Source organism: Lissotriton vulgaris, unplaced genomic scaffold (assembly GCF_964263255.1).
Source record: "Lissotriton vulgaris unplaced genomic scaffold, aLisVul1.2 SCAFFOLD_1840, whole genome shotgun sequence".
NCBI lineage: Eukaryota > Metazoa > Chordata > Amphibia > Caudata > Salamandridae > Lissotriton > Lissotriton vulgaris.
The window spans coordinates 400,620-425,023 of record NW_028241206.1 but is presented as its reverse complement, the minus strand read 5'-3'; the positions used below and the strand labels follow the sequence as shown (position 1 = coordinate 425,023).

Genomic DNA, 24,404 nt, shown 5'->3' with positions numbered 1-24,404 from the left:
ATGGACAAAACAGCATCAGGGGATAGTGCCACGCCCAGAAAGAGGAAGATGAAATTTAGTGAGAGAGAACTGGAAAACCTTATTGAGGAGGTCTGCAAGAGCCAAGACAAGCTCTTTGGGAAAATGTCTCTCAAAGTCCCAGAGGCTGAAAAAAGAAGGATATGGCTGTGCATTAAGACCAAGGTGAATGCTGTGGGTGTCACACACCGCAGCATCGATGGCCTAAAAAAGCAGTGGTACAACCTGCGGAGCCGTGCCAAGGAGCGCACTGCCGAAAGGCAGAAGGAGGCAAGTGGCACAGGAGGGGGCCCATCTACTGTACCCAACAACACAGCCCTGGAGGACCTGGTGGAGTCGACAATTCAGCCTGAGGCAGTGGTTGGAGTCACCAAGCTGGACACATCTGGCGCAGCAAGTACCCCACAAGGTAAGATGCATGCAACCATTAACTTCTACGTAATCTCTATTCGTGCACTTACACCCAGCCAAAACACAGCGTACAGGTCAGACTCCAGTCCATGTTTTCTCTCATACACCCAATGCATCATGGGAGTTATAGGCATGTCAGTCAAGTGGGCATTCCAACCCAACAATGGCAAGCAAAACACGCCAACACTGCATTGCAGTCAGTGTTTGCAGTCAGTAATTTATTGTGAGCCCAGTATGCAAAACTGTAACACAATAGTAAGAATGACAAAAAAATAACATTGCACTGTTTCACATCACAAATGCAGCTGAGGCAGACTCTGAAGATAGTGTTTGCCTCCACATCTCGGAGACACCTACTGAGACTGTTGTGGAGACTCCAGTTGCACCAGCATGCCCACCACCGGCACCCACAAAATGCAGGGCCCAGATCCCTACACTGCAGCCAATGAAATCCGATCTGTCTCCTGCACCCACTACAAAAACCAGCCAGCCTTGTGTGGCAACACCACCCACACCACAGGCACAGGTCCAACGTGGACGGCTGCGCAGGTCAAAGGCCCGTTTTGCTGCACATGAAGATCAGGCTCCGAATGTTTTTGGGGGCGTCGAGTCCCAGATGTTACGCGTGCAGCGCCTGCAGGGAAGACACATGGGCTCAATACACCTACAGATTTCCACTTGCAAAGTACATCAGCATAATGACAGACAGTGTGCTTGAGCTGACCACAGCGGTTGTTGAGGGGAATAGGCAGACAAACTCAAGCCTGCAGGAGCTCACCCGGGCGTTGCTTGCGGGACAGAGTACAAAGAGGAGAAGGCATCGACAAAGCATGATTTGCATGTCAGCCTACACAAGGGCCAATGACAAGCTCTGCAACACCACTGTGCTGCTGGCACGATCTCCGTGGCCATGCAAATCAATATGGGCCATTTCTGTGGGGATGTTGGCAGGGCCCTAGGACAGGTGACCACTGCTGTGGAACCTATTCAGGCAGGGACTGTTGGTGGCATCAACTTGACAGGGGAGGAGGGGAGTGAGGTCATTCAGCCTTAGCAGCCTGTCGGTGCCAGTGACCACTGCCAGGAGGCGCAGTTCGCGCAGCACAACAACCTCCGGTACACAGCAGGGTGATGTAGCCGAGGCAGGCTAAAGGCGTCTGGGGATGCGTGGCAGGAGGCACTAGCCAGGCATGTCCTCCTTTGTTTGGCCATGGTGAGGTAACCATGGTCAATGCCATTCTAGTGATTGCTATCCAGTGCATGGAATTTCTCATTTAACTTTATACCTCAATGCAATCACAGTTATGATTTGCACAAACCTTTGTGTGGCTACACATTGATACATGGGCTCATGTTAATAAATACTTTTGTGTTCGCCATTTCGGTGTTATGTCTCTTTATTGCTTACCTCAGAAATAATGTTGGATAATATATGCACGTCGTCTTTGCCCTTCTGCTGAGTTCAGGCTATTTGGGAGAATAAGGTGTGTTTATATTTGTACCAGGCATTATTTCAAGAACTGTTCCGAGGGGATGTTTTTGTTGAGCCCAACAATGTCTGTGCGGAATTTAAAAACCCTCCTCTGTTCTTTTTCAAACAGTGCTTGTTCCAAATTGTCACAATGTTTTATGTGTTCCAGGATTAAAAACTTTGTGCCTGTTCTTCCTAAGGGCAAACTGAAACAGAGAACATCAGCCCATTTATAACTTTTTATAAAAAGGATCAACACTAGTACTGATAGCTATGTTTAAGACATACTGTGTTCATTGTGGCCAATAAAATAGCCTGAAAATACAGATGCACCCCCCTTGTTACTGAATAGCAAAGGCTAGCACCTATGCCCAATTCAAAATGGCCACCAGTTTCATAGGCAATAGAGGGTTTGAGACCCGGCACCGGTGAAGCAAACAAATCCCCAATTAACCCGGTGGCATGCTTATCATCGTGTGATAAAAAACTTTAAATAACGGGCACCAGTTTAAACCTTCGTTAAAGTTTGATTACCCCACGAACACCTACGTGGAAATAATGGTCTCCATTACGTGGCGTTTTTACTTTTTACTTCCGCTAAAGACGCGCACTAGTCTTTTAGCAACACGGGGAGGACAGTGACGGGGCGAATTCTAATACTTAAAATGGCCCACAGGCTCCAACACGCTAAGATGCGGTCGAGCCGGGGACTCAGCAGGTTCAATAGACGGAGGTCTGCCAAGACAAGTAAGGGTTCATTGTGGTAGTGGCAGCATGTTATTTTTTCTCCCAAACCAGTGTTTTTCTTTTAAATAAGACGCAGAGCAAACATTAAATCTGGAAAAGGGCACGGGACTCAGACACACATAAACGCGGTCGAAGCCTGAGCCTTACTTGTATTGGTAACAATATTTGGGCGAGACTAGTAATAACGCTTTAGCAACCTACTCAGTACTTATTTTTTCTTAAACAGGTACATCGTTTGGGAGTTTTTCAATACCGCTATGACCTACCTTAGTATGACACGCTTCTTCTACTGCCGGGTTTTTCAATTAAAACCACGGCAAATTACACCTCTTGCCTATTTTCTCTTCCCTTGCACCAACAGAGTCTACAGGCCCCTCCACCCCGGCAGACCATGGGGCATAATATTGCTCACTAAAAAGTATGTTTTCCTCCCCAAAAACCGGAAATTAATGTTAAATGTTGCATGTTGTGTCTGTCAGTTGTAGTGTCCAGTGAAAAAGAGTGTATGTACGATATGTTTTAAACAAAATCCTTTGAACAGGAACATCAGGAACAGACACAAATGGAGTATATCACACTGTTTGTGGCTATTTGTTTATTTGTTTTAGGAGCACCAGAACACGCACCATTGTTTTTATATTACATAGGCACTAACTACTATTTACCAAACATTGCCTAGAAAACGTGGCCTGACCAAATGGGCAGGCATTATGTATTGAATTGAATTGAATTGAATTGAAAATTCCATTTATATAGCGCATAACCACCCAAAGGCCTCGCAGCGCTATATGCTATGTATTAACCTACAATCTACATTTCTCTCCCAAATACAGATACTATGGAAACAGCGTTAACCGTATGTATAATTGATAGACACACACCCTAGGTGGGTTTTCTAACTTTTCTACCTTAATTTTGGTTCATTCACAGGAGTGGCATACAGGGGGCTGGCCCTCATGTTGTCCTGAAGAAGAGGTGTAGGGGACACCTTGAAACATGTCTACAGGATATTAGGGACTTTAACCACATAACAGTTATTTTTCCTTTATCTACCCCCTTTTTACCATGCCAACTAGGAGCAGGAATAAAAAAAATGAGCTTACTAGCTAGGTATTTTTAATTAGCACCAATCACCACTCCACTATACACTGCACCACACATAGTTTCACGTAATCAGTGCTCCTACGTATCCTTCGCAAGTCGCAGCATGCCCCAAGCGGTAGATGCTTGGGATGGCCCCAATGATAAAGCATGTCACCTAGGGGCAACCCTGGGTGAGTGAGGGGACTCAAGAATTTTTTTTTTATTTTCTGGCAAGGCGAACCCAAAATTTGGGAGAACCTAAGAACTTTCTCTACAGGCTAGGTTCCCACGATCCATCAAATATGGATTTTTGTTGTATGCAGTGATATAATCTAATGTTCTATGGTGAAATACTTAAGCATATTAAAGAAATACACCTTTTTTGAATTTTGAAGAGACTGTACAATATTTTGACAATGTGTTTGTTGGGCGATATACATGGCAAATGTTTTCATGGCTTTGCTCGTGCATGGACTATTGTCCAACATAAACGTAGTAAAATTAAACACCAGCCCCGCACAATGACAATGCCATTAGTGAACCAAGATGTAAGTCAGTAGTCATGCAAATCCTCAACGGAGCCTAGATTCTTATGATCGATGGCGCAATATTATATTTATGTATTTATTTATTTTGAAAGTTTTATAGAGCGCGGACAAGACCCTTGAAGGGTATCAGAGCACTTTACAGTAAGTGAGGTTAATTATATAGTACATTAAAGATAGGTAAGTCAAATATATATAACATCATTGAGCAAACGTAAAGCAAAGCAGTAAGAGGCAGAACAGGAGAGACCTGAGGAGTCATGATAATACAATAAAGATAAGTAAGTCAAATATTAATAACATCATTGAGCAAACTTAAAGCAAAGCAATAAGGTGCAGAACAGGAGAGACCTGATGAGTCATGGTAATGGCAAATAGAATGATTAGGTTGACAGTTGGATATCGGGTACAAATGTTCTCACGGAATCCTAGGTCTGTCTTTAAGTGAATTTTGCCATAAGAATGTCTTTTACTTCCAATTTGAAAGATGCAGTGGAGGAGTTCAGTCTTGTTTCTGGGGGTAGGGCATTCCATTTCCTGGGCTCCATTCTTGAGAAGGATCGTTTATATGTTTTTTTCTTGTTGAATCTTTGTGGCTTCAGTAGTAGGTTTTTCGCACTGCTTGTGGATCTTATCCCACCGGATATTGTGAGTTTCTGTGTGAGATAGCAGGGTGCATTGTGATGTATGGCCTTATGCATCATGTACGCTATTTTCAGGTGAATTCTGGCGTCAAATGGCAGCCAGTTTAAAGATTTAAGGTCAGGGGAGATGTGGGCCCTTCTTTTCAAGCCAGTGATTAGTCTCGCTGTCGCATTAGTGGAGGCTCTTAGGGGAGCTGTAGTAGCTTTGGGGAGTCCGCATAGAGAGACACTTGCATAGTCCAGTCGAGGTAAAACTGGAGCTTGAACCGCCATCTTGAAGTCATTGGCGGGCAGGAAGGGTTTTAGCTTCCTTAGGGTATTGATCTGAAAGTTTGCTCCCTTCGTTGTGTTGCTAATGTGTTTCTGCATATTAAGGTTGCAGTTAAGTGTTATACCCAATGATTTCGCAGAATCCACAATGGTTGGTTGAACGTTGAGTGCTGTAAGGTGTTTGACCCAATCGTGCATTATGGGGACTTTGGTGGGTGGGGCAATTAGGTGGAATTCAGTTTTTAGAGTGTTCAATTTGAGGTGGTTCTCTGCCAGCCATGTTTGGGTGGTCTTAAGCGTAGTGTTAAGCAAATTAATGTCTTCAAGGGTGTTGATCTTAAGGTAAAGGTGGGTATCGTCAGCGTACATGTGAAAGTGCACGTTGGACGCTTGTAGCAGATCGGTGAGTGGTTCCATTAATAAGTTAAGCACTGATCCTGATAGACCCATTCTGTGGTTCAACAGATCTATCAAGTTTTTGTGTTTGACCGTATCGAAGGCTGAGGAAAGGTCTAGTAGGATAAGTAGGCATGTACCGTTCTGATCAAGTATTTGTAGTGCACCATCAATAAAGTGTGTCATGGCTGATTCCATCCTGTGATCTGCTCGGAAGCCGGATTGGTGTTTGTGTTTGTATAGCACACATCCTGATCTCAGGTACTTAAAAGTGCTCACATATGTGATAATAAAGAAAAAGGCAGTGAAATATTGCCTAGCATCACATGGTTTGGACAAGCAGAGAAGCAGTATTTATTCAACATTATCTGGTTTCACATTTTGAAAAATTCAGCCACCAGATAAGATCTCCCTCTCTCTCTCCTGTTTTACTTCAAAGGTCACTCTTTTGTCTATTATTCTTGGTGCATGACAAGAATACCTTGAACAGGCATAGCTGACCTGACTCAGGGCCCCCTGACTCAACTAACAGGCCAAGAATACCTTCATATTGGTGGTGTAACACCCTAATCACCCACCTGTAGCTACACAGATGTGCTTCTGTTCAGAATTCCAAGGGGCTTATTTATGAGGCCTTGTGACACTTTTGCGCCTCTGTTGCATCATTGTTAGAGACGCAACGACGGCGTAAAAAATGCATCATGTTGCGCCCTATTTACAAAGTGACACATCTAGGCAGATGTGTCACTTTGTAAACCTCTGCGCTACATTATACCTTCGTCAGGAATAATGTTTGCAGGGTGGGAGTTCTCCTGCAAAAAGCCTCCTAGAAGTTGTGCAGTGAAACCTATCAGATTTCACTGCGCAACTTCTAGGACACCACTGCATCAAAATCTTATGCCTGCCTCTCAGCAGGCATAAGACTGATGCAGGCACATTGACCATGGGACTTGCCCATGTGTAATGACCCACCGCTGGCATTGCGTCACTTTTACGACACACTCCAGCAATGAGTCATTACTGCGCCTAAAAATACGTCAGAAATACTGATGTATCTGTAACCCCTTGCAACATTGAGTGCCGCACTGTTGGAACCTGGGATCTCAGGTCACCTAGGGTAGCCTGGCCTAGGGGTAAGACATGCAATTCTAGAGGCACAAGTGTGAAGGTTGCAGACCACCCAGCAGTAAATCCACGCAATAACACTTAAAAAGGACACTACACCACTTTGTTAGAAAAATATGTACTGGTTTATAAAAATAATACACTCTGTTCTCTTATACTTAGAATCCACAGTTCAGTACTTTACAATCAGTCAGGTGAAATAACAATCCGCTTGAGTCTTGGGAAAAACTACAACTCAGTACATGCAAATGCAGATGTCATGAAATTAATAGAAATCTTTTTAGCAGTTTTAACTGGCATTAAAAATCAACATCAATAGTATTTTCCATTACATAAGTTTCCAACATCACTGGCTTTGTTTTTACTTTAATGCCTAAACCTTTACCTCCCTTATCTGTACCTCTTCCACAAAGTGAGGGCATACACAGTGAAGAGCGTAGAAAATGCCCAAGTTCTATGTTGTCACCAGTAAGCTCTAAGAGGGACTTGTAACTTTCCTCATATCTTTAGTATTTCCAGCACACTCTTGATATGTTGATTTTTCAGTCTACTCCCCCTCCTCATTAACCACAGTTGACGGAGAACCACCAAAGTTTAAATCCACACCTTGCAGGCTCAAGCGCCACCTTCCCCCTTCAGATTATCTCCTTACTTATAGACGATTCGTCAGGTGAAGCTTATCAGCGCCAGACAATGGGGAAGTCACTCGGCAGTTCCTGGGAGCCCAGCGCTGGCAAGACTCTTCAGCTCCTCAGGCTCATCCGCCCTTCTCGAGCTAACTGCTCCCTGAGGCACACAGGCGGAGAAGCACAGATCAAGCGGAATTCCCCCACCGCTACTGGGCCCCTTAACTATCCCTCCTTGCTCGGGCCAGCTCCTCCGTGTGGCGCGCGAGCAGAGGGAAAAGGCGGGACACCTTCTCAGGCTGCGGGGGGCACCCGGCGCTCCTCCTCAGCGTCGATCGGCGGGGACAATACACTCGCGGTCATGCGCGGTAGCACTCGCGTCGAGGCCGCCTCCCACTGCGCCTGCTCTCAGGAAGGACACTACTCTCCTAGGCCTGCTCGACCCTAGGCCCCTCCTGTGCCAGCCACCCGGCTCAGCTGGGATCATGCGCGGTAGCGCTCAAGAGTCAGTCAACATACCAACTCGTCTCACCTCGGGGAAAACGCTGCCACAGAGCGCGATCGGTGCCCCAGGGGTCCCGCTCCTGTTTTACTCAAGAGAACGAGTTCCTAGCCCCTTGCTTCCCACCTAACAGGCTAAGAGGCTTGCCACACACCACAGGGCCAGTCAGTGGTAAGGAATTCTTGAAATTGTTCAGAGGAAGTGCTTCCTTTTCACACTTTAGAGAGGAGGGGGGTAAAAAGGGGGGGGGGCTCCTTTAGAGTAGAGCCACAGAGCTCTTTTTCAGCACTAATCCCCTAACCCTCCTTACTGGACAGACTTAGGGGCACCAGGGAACTCTTACTTCAGCTCCCAGGGCAGGGTCCTTCTCAGCTCCCAAGACTACTGGATTTAACCCCTACACCTATCTGTCCAGGATCAGCAGGAAGAACTAACTTGGCTAGGACAACAGGAGATGGGAGGTGGAAAAGCCTTGACAGAGGGCTACCCTTGTAGAGCAATCCACCCTTCAGGTTCCTACCCCTACCAGACCTCAGCCTTCACTCTAGCTGCTCCTCACTGACAGACAAAATGGCTGCCCAGCATTCCGCCTTATATAGGCTGACCCTCAGTGGTCCAGAATGGACCAGAAGGTTCTGGAACGCCCTATACTAGTCTATGGGCAAGTTCTGGGTGTGGCAGTTAGGGCAGTTGGTAGCCACCATTTTGTGGTTCCAACTATTCCTATCAGAACAGGCCTCTGGGCCTGAGGTGAAAAACTATGAGGGGGGAAAAGAACACCTATCCCCTTGACCAACACCTAGAAAAAGTTAGTGGACAAAAATTATTAAGGGTATGAGGGGCAAAAAGGGGACAAAATAAATAATAAATTGGAGGGACTACGCAAGAAGCCAGACAGGTCTAACAGGCGTCCCCCCCCAGCTGAAAGCGGGGAGAACTACCCAACCCCTTGGGAGTCCTCATCACTAAGGCGGAAATACCTGGAGAGACCGTCTGCATTGGCGTGGTCCACTCCAGGCCGATGTTCCACCCGGAAGTCCATTCCCTGTAGGGAGATAGACCACCTCGACAGCTTGGGATTTTCCCCCTTCATTTGCATCAGCCAACGAAGGGGTCGGTGGTCAGTCTGAACCAGGAAGTGCGAGCCAAAGAGGTATGGCCGCAACTTCTTTAGAGCCCACACCACCGCAAAAGCTTCCCTCTCAATTGCACTCCACTTCTGTTCCCGGGGAAGCAGTCTCCTGGATAAGAAGACTACAGGCTGATCCAGGCCCTCTTCATTTAGTTGCGATAACACTGCCCCAATGCCATGTTCTGATGCATCTGTTTGGACAATGAACTCCTTGGAGAAGTCTGGGGCCTTCAGGACCGGTGCTGCACACATCGCCTGCTTCAATTTCTCAAAAGCTTGCTGACAAGCTTCCGTCCAAACTACCCGTCGAGGTTGTTTCTTTGAGGTGAGCTCTGTGAGGGGCGCTACAATAGTGCCATACCCCTTCACAAAGCGACGGTAGTAGCCTGTGAGGCCCCGGAAAGCTCGGACCTCAGTCTGTGTCTTGGGGGGTTCCCAGGCCATGATTGCCTCAATCTTCGCCTGCAGGGGCTGCACAGTCCCCCTACCCACCAAGTGTCCAAGGTACACAACCGACCCCTGCCCAATTTGGCATTTGCTGGCCTTGATTGTCAATCCAGCTTGTTTCAGGGCCTGGAGAACTGCTTGCAAATGCTGCAAATGGTCCTCCCAACTGCTACTGAAGACAGCAATGTCATCCAGGTAAGCAGCAGAGAAACTCTCCATTCCAGAGAGGACCTGGTTCACCAGCCGCTGAAATGTGGCAGGGGCATTTTTAAGCCCAAAGGGCATCACACAAAACTGGAAGTGTCCCTCAGGCGTGGAGAAGGCTGACCTTTCCTTTGCTCCATCTGTCAAGGAGATCTGCCAGTACCCCGAAGTGAGCTCAAAGGTACTCAGATATTGGGCAGCTCCTAGCCGGTCAATTAATTAATCCGCCCTAGGGATCGGATGAGCATCAGTCTTTGTGACTGAGTTCAGTCCTCGGTAATCCACACAGAACCCCAGTTCGGGTGTGGTGCCTGGTGGCGCGGCTTTTGGCACGAGCACCACCGGACTGGACCAAGGGCTGTTAGAAGGTTCAATAACTCCCAGCTCTAGCATCTTGGCAACCTCTCCATGGATGCTAGCCTTCACCTTGTCGGACAGCCGGTAGGTCTTCGACTTCACTGGTGGGCTGTCCCCTGTGTCCACATCATGGGTACACAGGTGAGTCCTTCCCGGGACAAGGGAGAACAACGTAGAGTACTGCTCCAGGATCTGGCGGCAGTCCTCCCGTTGCTCAGGAGTTAGAGTGGGAGAGAGAATCACTCCCTCCACTGACCCATCCTTCTCTTGAGACGAGAATAGATCTGGAAGAGGTTCGCTTTCCGCTTCCTCTTCCCCATCAGTCACCATCAACAACATGACTTCGGGCCTCTCATGGTGGGGTTTGAGACGGTTGGCATGCAGCACCCGTAGGGGCTGTCGAGGGGTCTTAAGGTCCACCAGGTATGTGGCCTTACCCTTCTTCTCCAACACTTCGAAGGGGCCTGTCCAGCGATCCTGGAGGGCGCTAAGCTCTCCAGGCTCCATCACCCACACTTTCTGGCCAGGCTCCAATTCCACCTGGTGAGCATTGTGGTCATACCACTCTTTCATAACTGCCTGGCTGGCCTCCAAGTTGTCGGAAGCCTGCTTCCACAACTTCACCATTTGGCTCCTGAAGGCCAGCATGTAGCTCACCACATCCTGGGGGGGGGGTTCCTGGGAGACTTCTCCCAACCATCCTTCACCAGGCTGAGAGGTCCGCGTACAGGGTGCCCATACAGAAGCTCAAAGGGGCTGAAGCCCACTCCCTTCTGTGGCACTTCCCTGTAAGAAAAGAGCAAACAGGGTAGGAGGACGTCCCATTTCCTCCGCAGGCTTTCGGGCAGACTCCTGATCATGCCCTTCAAGGTTTTATTGAACCTCTCAACCAGTCCATTTGACTGGGGGTGATAAGGAGTGGTGAACCGGTAGGTCACTCCACACTCCTTCCACATTGCCCGCATGTAAGCTGACATGAAGTTGGCCCCCCTGTCGGACACAACTTCCTTGGGGAATCCCACTCGGGTAAAGATCCCCATTAGGGCTCTAGCCACTACAGGTGCAGTGACTGTCCTCAGAGGAATTGCCTCTGGGTACCGTGTGGCATGATCCACCAGGACCAGGATGAACCTGTGACCAGCTGTGGTTGGTGGATCTAAAGGCCCTACAATGTCGATGCCCACCCTCTCAAAGGGTGTGCTAACGACCGGAAGTGGTTCCAGGGGAGCCTTCAGCTTCACCCCTGTTTTCCCACTGGCCTGGCAGGTTACACATGTCCGACAATAAGTGTTGGACGCCACTTTCATCTGAGGCCAGTAAACGTGGAGGACAAGCCGAGCAAAGGTCTTGTCCTGGCCTAAGTGTCCTGCCAGAGGTGTATAGCATGAGCCAATTCTAGCAGAAAGGCTCGGTATTGTTGCGGGACTACCAAGGCCCTTGATGAACCAGGCAAGGGTACCTTGGGTTCACTGTAGAGGAGTCCATCCTCCCAGTAAATATGGTAATGTCCCGTAACATCACCTGCTGCTTGGGCTTCAGCCTGTCGCCTCAGTCCCTCAAGGGTGGGGCACTCCCTTTGCCCCTTACAGAATTCCTCTCTGGTAGGACCTCCCTCCACATGCCACTCAGCAGGGATGGGTAAATCCTCCAGAGAGTCTACTTCCCCCTCCACGGACTCCTGGTCCACCACCGCAGGTGGCCGATCTGTCACATGGGGTGTGGAAGCCGGAGCAGGCGCTCCCTGTCTCCAGGTCTGTCCCTTTTTAGCAGCGGGTTGGGCCATTGTTCCAGGCTCCAACCCAGGCGAACTCCCTCTCCGGGCAGTCGCAGACCGTGTGCTCACACAGGCCCAGTCAGGTGTACCCAGCATCGCAGAATGCGTCCGGTATTCCACCTCTCTCCAAGTGTTGTGCTCCATGTCATTCCCCAACAGACAATCGACTGGCACGGCAGGGCTTACGGCAACTCGAAGTGAACCTGCAACCCCCTCCCACTCAAAGGGAACCTCAGCCACTGGATAGTGGCCCATTCTGCCGTCAGCCATCGTGGCGGGGTGGAGTACATGGGGAACCACCTGCTCTGGAGACACCAGTTGACTTCTCACCATAGTCATACTGGCTCCTGTATCTCTCAGAGCCTCCCCTCTCTGGCCATTGATGGTGACCCACTGCCCATACTTTGCAGTATTTGGGGGCACCTGGATCTTTGGAACCATCTCCCGTTCTCCCAGGGACACTAAGGTGACACCCGCCCACTCACCCCCCTTATCTAAGGGCAACTCCTCCTGAGCGCTACTCTAGCTACTCCCGGTGGTTTTCCTCCGGTGGGAGGGGGTGGTCTCTTTGGGCATCTGACATCTCCCTTATAATGTCCAACACCACCACATTCAAAACAGTGGAGAACCCTTGGCTGCTGGCTTTGGCCAGGATTAGGGTTTCTGGGCGGGTTTGCCCTAGGGGTGAAACCTGCTCCCTTTCCTTGGAAATTATTTTGGGGACCTTTGGAGAACTCCTTCTTTTTATCTCCCCCCTCCTTCTTCTGGGGGGCGCCCTGTCCGGCTTTTTGAGAATCCCCTCCAGTCCCCTTTAAGGACACCTGGGTACTTGCCCAGGTATCCGCCTCCTCTGCAAGCTTCCGGGGATTAGTCAGCTTGCTGTCCACCAGGTGTTGGCGCAGCTCGGGAAAACATTTCTCGAGGAGGTGTTCTTTCAAAAATAGATTGTACAGCCCCTCATAATCCTTCACCTCGCTGCCCTTGACCCAACCCTCCAAAGCTTTCTTGGCGTAGTCTAAGAAATCTACCCAATTCTGGGTATTCAGTTTGTGACTTCCCCTGGATTTCTGTCTGTATCTTTTAGGGGTAAGTCCAAACTTCTTCACCAGTGCCACCTTCATTGTAGGGTAGTGGGTTTGCTCATCCTGCTCCAGAGCCAACACAGTGTCTCTGCCAGCAGGTGGCATGTATTTATACAGCCCACCCCCCCAGTGAGTTTCTAAGATCCCGTGAGCCCTTAAAGAAACTTCGTATGCGGCTAACCATTTGGCAATGTCATCACCTGTGGTGTAACTGGCAATGACATCTTTGGGTAGATAGGGTCTGGGTTCCCTGGTATTCACCTTAGTTTCGCTGCCACCATTATCTGGATTGGGAGACCTTAGGGTTAAAGCTTGTAGGTCCATCTCCTTTATGGTTCGCTCATGGGCTAACCTCTTGTCCTCCCTTTCCATATCCATTCTAGCTAATTCCAACCTCATTCTCCTCTCCTCCCTTCTATCCTCTAGCTCGGCGTCAGTTAAACCCCTCTCTCAGACGCTGCTGCCCACCCTCGAAGGTGTCCTGGGACCTGTCAGCAGATTCCCCCCTCCAGCTTGGTACAACATCGCAGTCTCAAGGACAGTGTCCCTGTCACTCCCTTCTGTGTCCGGTTCCTCCCCTGAATGAGCTTCCTCCCATGCCCTTATGCTTGTCAGCAACTCGCCTTTCCTGGCACCTTTTTTAAAGAATACCCCCTGTTGCTGACACCATTCCTTGAGTTGGGTCACAGTGTAGGATTCTAGCTCTTCCAAATTTAACTCCATCTTTTCCTATGGAATAAACAAGCACTCGGGGGAAAACCAAGAAGTGTGACCTGAGGTTAACCTCCACCCACCACCAGAAACAAATTTGGAAAAAACAAAATTCAAATTAGGAGGGCCGCAAGGAGAAAACTCCTGATGTAGGCCAGTGTATTGCGTTGAATTACTATTGAGTAGCTGCAACCAAGTCAGAATCCCACCGCTAGGCACCAATCTGTTGGAACCTGGGATGTCAGGTCACCTAGGGTAGCCTGGCCTAGGGGTAAGACATGCAATTCTAGAGGCACAAGTGTGAAGGTTGCAGACCACCCAGCAGTAAATCCACGCAATAACACTTAAAAAGGACACTACACCACTTTGTTAGAAAAATATGTACTGGTTTATAAAAATAATACACTCTGTTCTCTTATACTTAGAATCCACAGTTCAGTACTTTACAATCAGTCAGGTGAAATAACAATCCGCTTGAGTCTTGGGAAAAACTACAACTCAGTACATGCAAATGCAGATGTCATGAAATTAATAGAAATCTTTTTAGCAGTTTTAACTGGCATTAAAAATCAACATCAATAGTATTTTCCATTACATAAGTTTCCAACATCACTGGCTTTGTTTTTACTTTAATGCCTAAACCTTTACCTCCCTTATCTGTACCTCTTCCACAAAGTGAGGGCATACACAGTGAAGAGCGTAGAAAATGCCCAAGTTCTATGTTGTCACCAGTAAGCTCTAAGAGGGACTTGTAACTTTCCTCATATCTTTAGTATTTCCAGCACACTCTTGATAGGTTGATTTTTCAGTCTACTCCCCCTCCTCATTAACCACAGTTGACGGAGAACCACCAAAGTTTAAATCCACACCTTGCAGGCTCAAGCGCCACCTTCCCCCTTCAGATTATCTCCTTACTTATAGACGATTCGTCAGGTGAAGCTTATCAGCGCCAGACAATGGGGAAGTCACTCGGCAGTTCCTGGGAGCCCAGCGCTGGCAAGACTCTTCAGCTCCTCAGGCTCATCCGCCCTTCTCGAGCTAACTGCTCCCTGAGGCACACAGGCGGAGAAGCACAGATCAAGCGGAATTCCCCCACCGCTACTGGGCCCCTTAACTATCCCTCCTTGCTCGGGCCAGCTCCTCCGTGTGGCGCGCGAGCAGAGGGAAAAGGCGGGACACCTTCTCAGGCTGCGGGGGGCACCCGGCGCTCCTCCTCAGCGTCGATCAGCGGGGACAATACACTCGCGGTCATGCGCGGTAGCACTCGCGTCGAGGCCGCCTCCCACTGCACCTGCTCTCAGGAAGGACACTACTCTCCTAGGCCTGCTCGACCCTAGGCCCCTCCTGTGCCAGCCACCCGGCTCAGCTGGGATCATGCGCGGTAGCGCTCAAGAGTCAGTCAACATACCAACTCGTCTCACCTCGGGGAAAACGCTGCCACAGAGCGCGATCGGTGCCCCAGGGGTCCCGCTCCTGTTTTACTCAAGAGAACGAGTTCCTAGCCCCTTGCTTCCCACCTAACAGGCTAAGAGGCTTGCCACACACCACAGGGCCAGTCAGTGGTAAGGAATTCTTGAAATTGTTCAGAGGAAGTGCTTCCTTTTCACACTTTAGAGAGGAGGGGGGTAAAAAGGGGGGGGGGCTCCTTTAGAGTAGAGCCACAGAGCTCTTTTTCAGCACTAATCCCCTAACCCTCCTTACTGGACAGACTTAGGGGCACCAGGGAACTCTTACTTCAGCTCCCAGGGCAGGGTCCTTCTCAGCTCCCAAGACTACTGGATTTAACCCCTACACCTATCTGTCCAGGATCAGCAGGAAGAACTAACTTGGCTAGGACAACAGGAGATGGGAGGTGGAAAAGCCTTGACAGAGGGCTACCCTTGTAGAGCAATCCACCCTTCAGGTTCCTACCCCTACCAGACCTCAGCCTTCACTCTAGCTGCTCCTCACTGACAGACAAAATGGCTGCCCAGCATTCCGCCTTATATAGGCTGACCCTCAGTGGTCCAGAATGGACCAGAAGGTTCTGGAACGCCCTATACTAGTCTATGGGCAAGTTCTGGGTGTGGCAGTTAGGGCAGTTGGTAGCCACCATTTTGTGGTTCCAACTATTCCTATCAGAACAGGCCTCTGGGCCTGAGGTGAAAAACTATGAGGGGGGAAAAGAACACCTATCCCCTTGACCAACACCTAGAAAAAGTTAGTGGACAAAAATTATTAAGGGTATGAGGGGCAAAAAGGGGACAAAATAAATAATAAATTGGAGGGACTACGCAAGAAGCCAGACCGGTCTAACACGCACATTAAATAGGGCGCATCCATTGTGTCGCAAGAAGGGCACAGTGAAAACTTGCATTGCTGTTTTGACGCAGTGAAGCAACAGTTTTCATAACTATGGCCCTAAGCTTTTTATGGGCCGATAACTAGTGCTTCGCACAATTCTGATCCTTGTGCAGCCCCTCACCTACGAAGGAATCAGAATTACAAATTATGTGGGGTTTACTTTACCAGGTAATTACCAAGCGCGCAAATCTGCGGACCCGCACGTTTTTCTGGGTGTGCATTTTGGCAGGTCAAACCTGCTGAACTATACTAAGGAAAAAATGCACTGAAGATATCGGGATATGCAGAGGACAAAAATTGGCATTCTATGCCACAATTTTAGCACAAAATTCAAAATAGATGATAATTGCATCCAATAACTTCTAAATCCCGGGGTATCACAAATTACATAAACCTCTCTATGACACTTTTAATCATCTTTTTAACCACTCCTAATATTTTGAGTTCATTTTGTATTTTCATTATTTCGTCTAGTTCCCTACTGCTGTCCAGTCCCTTGTGTAACGCCTTACAAAATACAGAAAAAAGAAATGGATTCGTACCAAAATATAAACAAGCCCTTTTGTCTGGTTTTATCAGTCGGATCTCTGAGGAACAGAAACACAGTTGAATTGAAATATCCCTGAAGCAGCAGTGATCAAACAACTGGGGTCGCATAAGGGAAGGCTTTGTTGGATCAGTCCATGAGCGCTGAACACCACGGAGTCCATTTGCAAAGGTAAATTGGATCATGAATGTATGTTTACAACTAAATTTAACACCTGCCAGGAATTTGCAAAAAAAATATTCTGGTGGACGTAAGTCCATTAACATGTGGCGTGATCTCGGCCATGTTTGCAAAGTTCTCTGTACCCATAAATCCCACTCAAGGAGTGGGAAGTGTGTGTTCCAAGGCATGTATGCTTGGAAGTTTGAGAATGCCCGAACATGGCTGTTTGTCAGAAGTAACAAACTCCTTTCGTTCCCCTCAAAGGATCAGATATACTGCAGCCAAGGTCTCGAATAACTTGTCTTCTATGGTAGGAAGAAGAACGGATCAACCCAGAATTGCTGGGAGTGTAGGGGAATGGATTTCTGGCCCAGCTTTCCATGCGTATACCTGGGAATGTTTGGGAATTCCAGAAAATCATAAATCTACACTTGCACATAGGTTTAAATCAAAAAGTCCAGATTTACTTCTTTCTTTGTGAATTCTACTCCAGGTTTCCTGTCCTGAGGTTTCCTTTAACAAATAAACGCATTCAGGGAGATGAAGTCTTTGTTTACTTCTATGATTTAAACTGGTACACTGGCTAAGATGACTTGCAAAAGGGCTGCGCAGCACTATATTGAGTCATCTTAAGACCAAATGTAAACCTAGCCCAGTCATCTTAAGACCAAATGTAGACTTAGCCCAAGCATCTCACCAACCCTTCTGTTAGTCATTAAGTTTGAGATCCATGCACACATTGCCTTGAGCAATTTCCCAGGAGATATGTATCTTAGAGAGACAAAGAAGTCTTTCATCAGTGTATTCAAAAGGCAATTGTGCTTGGATCAACATTGATTGTGCACACATCAAGGCAGGCTGCTGATTGATCATTTTACATTTCTGGATTTAATTGTACAGTTTATTTAGTAGATATTCTATAACATTTAAGATATGCACCATAAAAAGGATTTGGTTTCATAGCGACTTAGGGGATCATTTAGACCCTTGGTGGCTGTACTCAGTTCCTCCAGAGCAGGGGACAGATGTAATCAACAGCCTTGGTAGATCTGACCACAGTCTGCCATATTTGAAGACTGCACCCGTCTGGTGGAGCTCTCTATGCCTCCAGGAACTGCCCCATGGCGGTTTCTCTGAAAACATTGAAACTTCACGCATCGGCTGCCATGTTTTATGTGGCCGCTCAGCACACGTTTTTGTTTTACAGAAACAAAAAACTTGTGACCATCGGAGCATTCTCTCAGAGTATAGAGTCATTTTTAGTTTTTTCTGTGCAAGAGCACCAGACTTCTCATGGGAGTCTAAGTGGATGGACCATCAGTGTGGCATGAAGGGTATCCTGCCAGTTAGTTTGCTATGTCATGCCAGTCCACCTGGGTCACTTGAGCTTACGAGAAACTAGCCAGTCTCTGCAACAAGTATTGTAGGAAAGTCGGAAATAACGTGGAGAGAAGTTTCAAAGCAGACCAAGTTTATTCAGGTCATACAGTCTTGCCGTTCCTGCCGTTCCAGTTAGTAATGCCATAACAAGAACATCGCCTAACAGTGCCACATTCTACATGTTTGAAACATAACAACATACCCACATACACAGTCTTGTCACGAGCGCCCAGACAAGCTGTACGCCTGTGACACGGCTCGTGAAAGCACATGAGAGCACATGTACAATCCCAACAAGTATTGCTAGTTCTTCATGCAACCCTAGAAACCACTTACTATTGAGAACTCAGTAACTTCCTAGGTTCTTCATTTTAGGCTTTAGCTCTCATGCAGGCAGTTAAGATAAGTGGCCATGACTAACTAGGGAAGGGTTGAGTGGGTTGAATTCCCAGGTACAGTTAATATTGGAATGGTGTACAATAATTATGGAGTGGCCAGGGCGACTGACACCGGACGCTGGGGCTCACAGTTCGATCCCCGGCACAAGCAACAGGTCAGCCCAGCCCCATGTGACTCTGGGCAATAGCTCGCTCATTCTTCCCAATGGCCCCCAGCGCCGGGATGCCTCCGGGTAGCTGTGTGCTTTACAAATACTGGATTACATTTTTTTTATGTCCAGGCAGTTTTATTGCTTCTTGTAAAGCTATATGACTTTATTCACAGTTTAAGAAGAAATATTTCACCTAGCCCCACAGTAAATCTGTTCAATACACTTAGATGCGGGGTGCAGGGGACCTTATGTGTATTACAATGATCTGTGACATTCAGCCATCCCAGTATATAACTACACCGATGAAGAGGTGTAGTACAGAACACTCTGTGCAGGTATTAAAAGATTAAATATAGATGTGTGGAAAAAAAGCATAATTTCCTTTGGTGAAGTTAAGCAAAATTCTGTGAAAATGACCTGAAATGTAAACCTAGCATTTAGCGCCATATTTTAGTGTGAAATGCATCTTCAAGTCCTTACCAAAAACACATAATTGCTCAAAACAACAGCCACTCTCTTTCTGTTCATGTGCCCCAGTGATATAATGTTGCCTAAACAGACTTGAAATTACACAGCGTGGTATAACGGCATCATTTGGGGAATTTCTCCAAATAAGCATAATGCGAAATGCCAGAAATTACCCCAGATTACGCCAGCATGTCAAACATTTCAACCAGAAATGCAAACCCACTATTTAGCGCCATATTTTAGTTTGAAATGCATCCTTAAGTTCATAGCAAAAAAAATAAAAAAATTGCTACGAACAGCAGCCACTCATGTTCTGTTCATTTGCATTGTTCACATGCTCCTGTGATAGGATTTCTACTTCAATAAACTTGAAATTACACAATATGGCATAATTTGGCTAATTTTGTGTACCAAGCACACTGCAAAAGGTCAGAAGTTAAGCCAGCGTGTCAAAAAATTTGCCTGGGCACGATTAAATCTGCGTTGAACGGGAGTAGCGTGCAGCACTCTAATGGTCAGAAAAAAGGGCTCCCATAAACTTGGTACTTAACACCTGGTTCTTCGGCTTTTTAGGCACACCATTGTGCTTGCACTGGAATTGGGTTGGGACCTCAGTAATATAGAGAAGTGTTTATGGGTGGATGGGTCAGGTTTTGCAGAAACATGGACAAGGCATGACTAGGACATTAAAATTACATTTGGATTAAGGAAAAGAACTTTGGGAAAGTCACATGTCACTGTGCGGAACCCTGGAGCTGAAGCAGCTCTTCCCCTTCAAGCTTGCTGGAAGACACAGAGTTTCCCCACTTCATTCTCCCTTGGTGCGAGTAGGAGAAGAGCTCCACTTTCATCAAGTCAATCCTGGAGTCAGACTGGGCAGCATGGGCAGTCGTATTGGCAAACCCATATGCTTAGGACAAGGACCCTCCAGGCAGCAAACAGACACAATGTCCTCAGTAAATTGCATCTGGTTTTGACTCATGAAAGGTCAACCAATCTTCATGTCCCATATTCTGTGTATTTATTTCCTCAAAGTTCAATTCAGGATTTTAGTCATAAACACCCAATAAAGCTTTCATTGTCTATGGTGTCAAGATGAATGCAGACATCCTATTATTTTATAAAGAATTGTGAATTCTACTGGAAAATCTGTCAGCAAGTCAGGTGCTTGTTGATGGGCTTCCGATCTCTTTTCCTCTAATATGGTTCCTACAAATCTAACAGGATTGTGTATTAGACCAACACAAACTTTTTTAATAGAGAGACTTAGTCCACATATACCATCAGTAATTGTTGGTGTGTTTCAGCTAGTTCATGTCCACATACACCATCAGCAAGTGTTGGTGTGTTTCAGCTAGCTCACAGTACCACATCCAACCCCTAAACTGATCAAGGTAACAGATGTTATTGGCAACCTCAAACATGACACTCTGATTCCCAAGGAATCCATGGAAACAGTGTTGAATTCAGTAAAATAAAGATGAAGGGTCCTTGTTGTAATGTACATGTAGTATATTTATTCTTGGAATTAGATAGTCAGGTACAGCATTCAAGTAGGAATGTAATATGGTAAGAAACCCCACCGGGAGCAGATAACTTCCTGCTCAGCCTCCAGGTAACTGATAAATCCCTTGAACAGCAACAGGTAGAATCCTGGATGACATCACAGAGACATCACATAGACAAGCAGGCACCAACACTAAGGAGGGACAAAGAGAGAGGAAGAGCAGGATATAACACACCTCCCTCCTTTAATTGAAAAAATGAATAAGATGAAACAGAAGAAGGCAGAAGCAGAAAGGCAGAAGAAAGAAAGAACATAAATGCACCAGAAATAAACACCCTCTTCAACATGATGGAAATAAGAGTATCAAAGGGGCGCAGGTACAAAGGTTGTACAAGCACCGTAAGCTAACAAAAGAATGTAAGCTTAAATGAAATGAAAACTGAACATCTCAATACAAATGAGCAAAGGTACAGTATGGCTCAGTACCGTAGATAGAAAATGAAATATCAACTCCTCAAATTCGAATATTTTCTATTCCTCTAAAATAAAGTACAATAAAAATGAGCCCAACTCCTCAAAGTAAATACATGAACTCCTCTAAACATAGAGCACAGTAAAAGTGGTTCATGACAAAACGGCTCTTCACAGAAAATGCACAACTTCTCTATCAGTAGAATAAAACTGAGCCCATGCAGCTCCTCACAGTAAGTAACAGAAAATCACCAATAAAACTGAGCCCTGCGACTCCTGACAGTAAATAGATGAACTCCTCTAACCATAGAGCACTATAAGTGGTTCATCTGAAATGACAATAAAATTGAGCCTCTATGGCTTCTAATAGCAAGCACACGAACACCTCTAACAATAGAGCACTATAAAGTGGTTCATAACAGAAATAAACATCAAAATTGAGCATCACTCTATCTCATCATCACTAAGAATGAAAACAAACTGGAGCACCTCAACATAGTTGAGCACATAAATGACCCCAATAAGCATAACGCCTACAAATCATCACCAAAATGAAAGCAAATGAGCACCTCAACAAAGGTTGAGCACTAATGTGGCTCCAGTAAAGTAGGCAATAATAGAATAAATTATTTCAAAATGCATCACTTGCAAATTCACACAGAAAAGAACATGTAACAGCATACATACATAACCTAGAAAGAGAATTCTAAGCATTGAGCATATAAATCAATATTTAGCACACCACAGTACTTAGAAGAAATGCACTCAAGGGTAAATTACAGCGCAAACTACACATTGCATAAATTAGGAAATATGCAAAATTGTTCACAACATCTTAAACATAACAAATCAAAATAATAAAAGTAGTCACCGTTGTCATTTGAATGAAGGGAGACACAAACAGCTCTGTAGAAATCTCCATGGGAAAATGTAAAGAAAATCAAACAGTACCTTGTTGGAAAACACCCTTTTTTTCCAAGGAAAATAAATAAATAAATCATGAAGCAGCAAACACCGGTGTGCGATTTCTCACCCGGGTTGTAGATCCAAAAACGTAGTGTAATGTCAGAAGTTAATGGTGTGCAGATCAAGTTCCAATTCTCGAAGTCAGGAATGTAGACAGACTCCCAAATGGTGTAGAGCCAAGCGCTGGCATATGAATTCCAGCACAGTTTGCAGAGTATGCTGAGGTGGTTGGCAGAAATAGGCATCAGGTCTCGGCGTAGGCCACACGGTAAGCCAAATAACAAAGTAGCATAGCCGTCTCTTCACTCAAACTGCTAGTGCACAACCTCCACAGTACCGAAACACGGAGTTCACACAGATTGATGCAGGCAGACTTTAATTTTAATTGTAGGATGTAACGGTCCCAGTAAGTAGCGCTTTTGTAAACAGGAGACCTTTAAACAGCAGGTTGGCACAAGTTGCACAGGCAATAAACTGAAGTCACAAAGTGAGCTGACAATCTTTTAAACAGCAGATTCCAGAAATAGCACAAGCACACTTTCATTTAAACAGGAGGTTGCAGAAGTAGCACAGGCACACCTAGGACAGACAGCAGCAGCAACGGTACTCACGTAAAACGCTGACTCACTAGATGAAAACAGGGAGACCTTTAAGTTTGCTCTAGTGCCAGATGATTTAGTAGTAGTATTACTTCAGCAAAGGTTATTCCAATGCTCTGGGTTGAGACTGTCCGTTGGAACCAGACACCGGTGGGGTACCCAGAAGCAGGAAAGTAACTTTAAACGTTTCTCTTCTTGTCTTTGGCTGCAATGATGTCCTTTTTAAATTCAATGAAGTTCTTTTTCTTTTAAATGGGTCCTTTTTTACCTCGTCGCCAGTGTTGAATTCAGTAAAATAAAGATGAAGGGTCCTTGTTGTAATGTACATGTAGTATATTTATTCTTGGAATTAGATAGTCAGGTACAGCATTCAAGTAGGAATGTAATATGGTAAGAAACCCCACCGGGAGCAGATAACTTCCTGCTCAGCCTCCAGGTAACTGATAAATCCCTTGAACAGCAACAGGTAGAATCCTGGATGACATCACAGAGACATCACATAGACAAGCAGGCACCAACACTAAGGAGGGACAAAGAGAGAGGAAGAGCAGGATATAACAAACAGACCTATCCCTTTTTTTGGACAATTTTGCAGGGCAAAGGTACACACAAGAAAGATACAATGCATTTTCAAAAATGTATTGAAATAATTGTATTATTGCAAAGAAAGCATGAACTTCGATTATTAAAAAAAAGATGAGACATGTTGTTGTAATCAGCATTATTCGAATGATAAACAATATGAACGATTCAGTCATTTTAATTGTTACTAAAGTTACCATACTCATATCTGTGTCTAATACTATGCAAAAGAGAGCATAGCAAAGAGTACCCTTCTGCCAGATCAGTTTGGATAGTCTAACCCCCATACCTTGGTCTTAGAGGTCGAGAAGCCGGTATAAGTGTACAAGCTATCTTACTTCGCAGGATGAAGGCCGGGCTCAACTGGGCTGCATCTAAGTCACAGTTCACAGCGGTACCATGAGAATTATGATGCTCCTCTCCCTGAGCCTTAGAACAGAAGTTGTTTATATAATAAGGTACTGTCTTATCGCACTGTGGCAGAGGCACAGAGCAGCTCCTTTGCTATCGACTAGCTAAAATAAGTTTTCTCCTAAAAAGAACAGAAAGAAAGGAAAACACTGGCATTGCATTCTAACTGTACTACCGTGGAACAAACTGTCCAAACTACAGAAACGTTCATACAGCACATTCACACATTAGCAGGAAAGTGTGTAAAAAGTCACTAGGAGAAAGAAACGTCAACTTAAAAAGGGGAATCTAAAACGGAGACTAAACGTGGGCCATGCAACACTGCCAGAGCTAACCACAGAGGAATGAAGCTCAGTGTATTGTTTTTGCTCCGGTGTTAGTAGTGGCATTCTCATGGTAACATCCATTGTACATGTGATATTTCCTTGCAGGACACAGGCTGCCTTGCCCAATCTCGGGAGATCCAGTCACGTACGCAGTAAAGATACTTCTATGTTCAATTGACAGAAAATGGACCTACACTGGACACCCATCGATGTGATTACAATGGACAGTGTAGAGAAGTGGTCAGTGCAAGGAGAACCAAGAGACAGAGGAGACAGCCATCTCATTCTTTCAGTCTCACGGATCATCCTACTTTCTTGTGTGTACATATGCACAGGGAACCCCAAGTCAGTGCACCCCAGCCCCTTGTGTACACCACAATCATGGTCTAAACAGCAAGCAAAAAGGCCTGTCTCGTGACTGTCCATCAGCTGCCACCTATCATTAGCCATCACCTGGGCATGAAGATGGTAAAATTAGTTTAATACGCTTTGAAGAGCAGAGTCAAATGTTCTGCTGGTGAGTAACTCACATACAGTAATGCAGAAC

The 24,404-nt window shown here is 46.2% G+C and overlaps 1 protein-coding gene across 1 annotated transcript; it reads left to right on the top strand.

Annotated features, from left to right (window-relative positions):
* LOC147672020 (nuclear apoptosis-inducing factor 1-like) lies at positions 1–24,072 on the top strand. Its single transcript, XM_086948046.1, has 2 exons — positions 1–427; positions 23,963–24,072. The coding sequence occupies exons 1-2, from the start codon at positions 1–3 to the stop codon at positions 24,070–24,072; spliced, it is 537 nt and encodes a 178-aa protein (XP_086804172.1).
* Positions 24,073–24,404: the final 332 nt, after the last annotated feature.

Bases quoted from the DNA above. Each gene is read 5' to 3' on its own strand.
- LOC147672020 (XM_086948046.1), top strand. From the start codon at position 1: ATGGACAAAACAGCATCAGGGGATAGTGCCACGCCCAGAAAGAGGAAG. The intron at 428-23,962 runs GTAAGATGCATG...ATTTCCTTGCAG, and splicing joins CGCAGCAAGTACCCCACAAG to GACACAGGCTGCCTTGCCCA.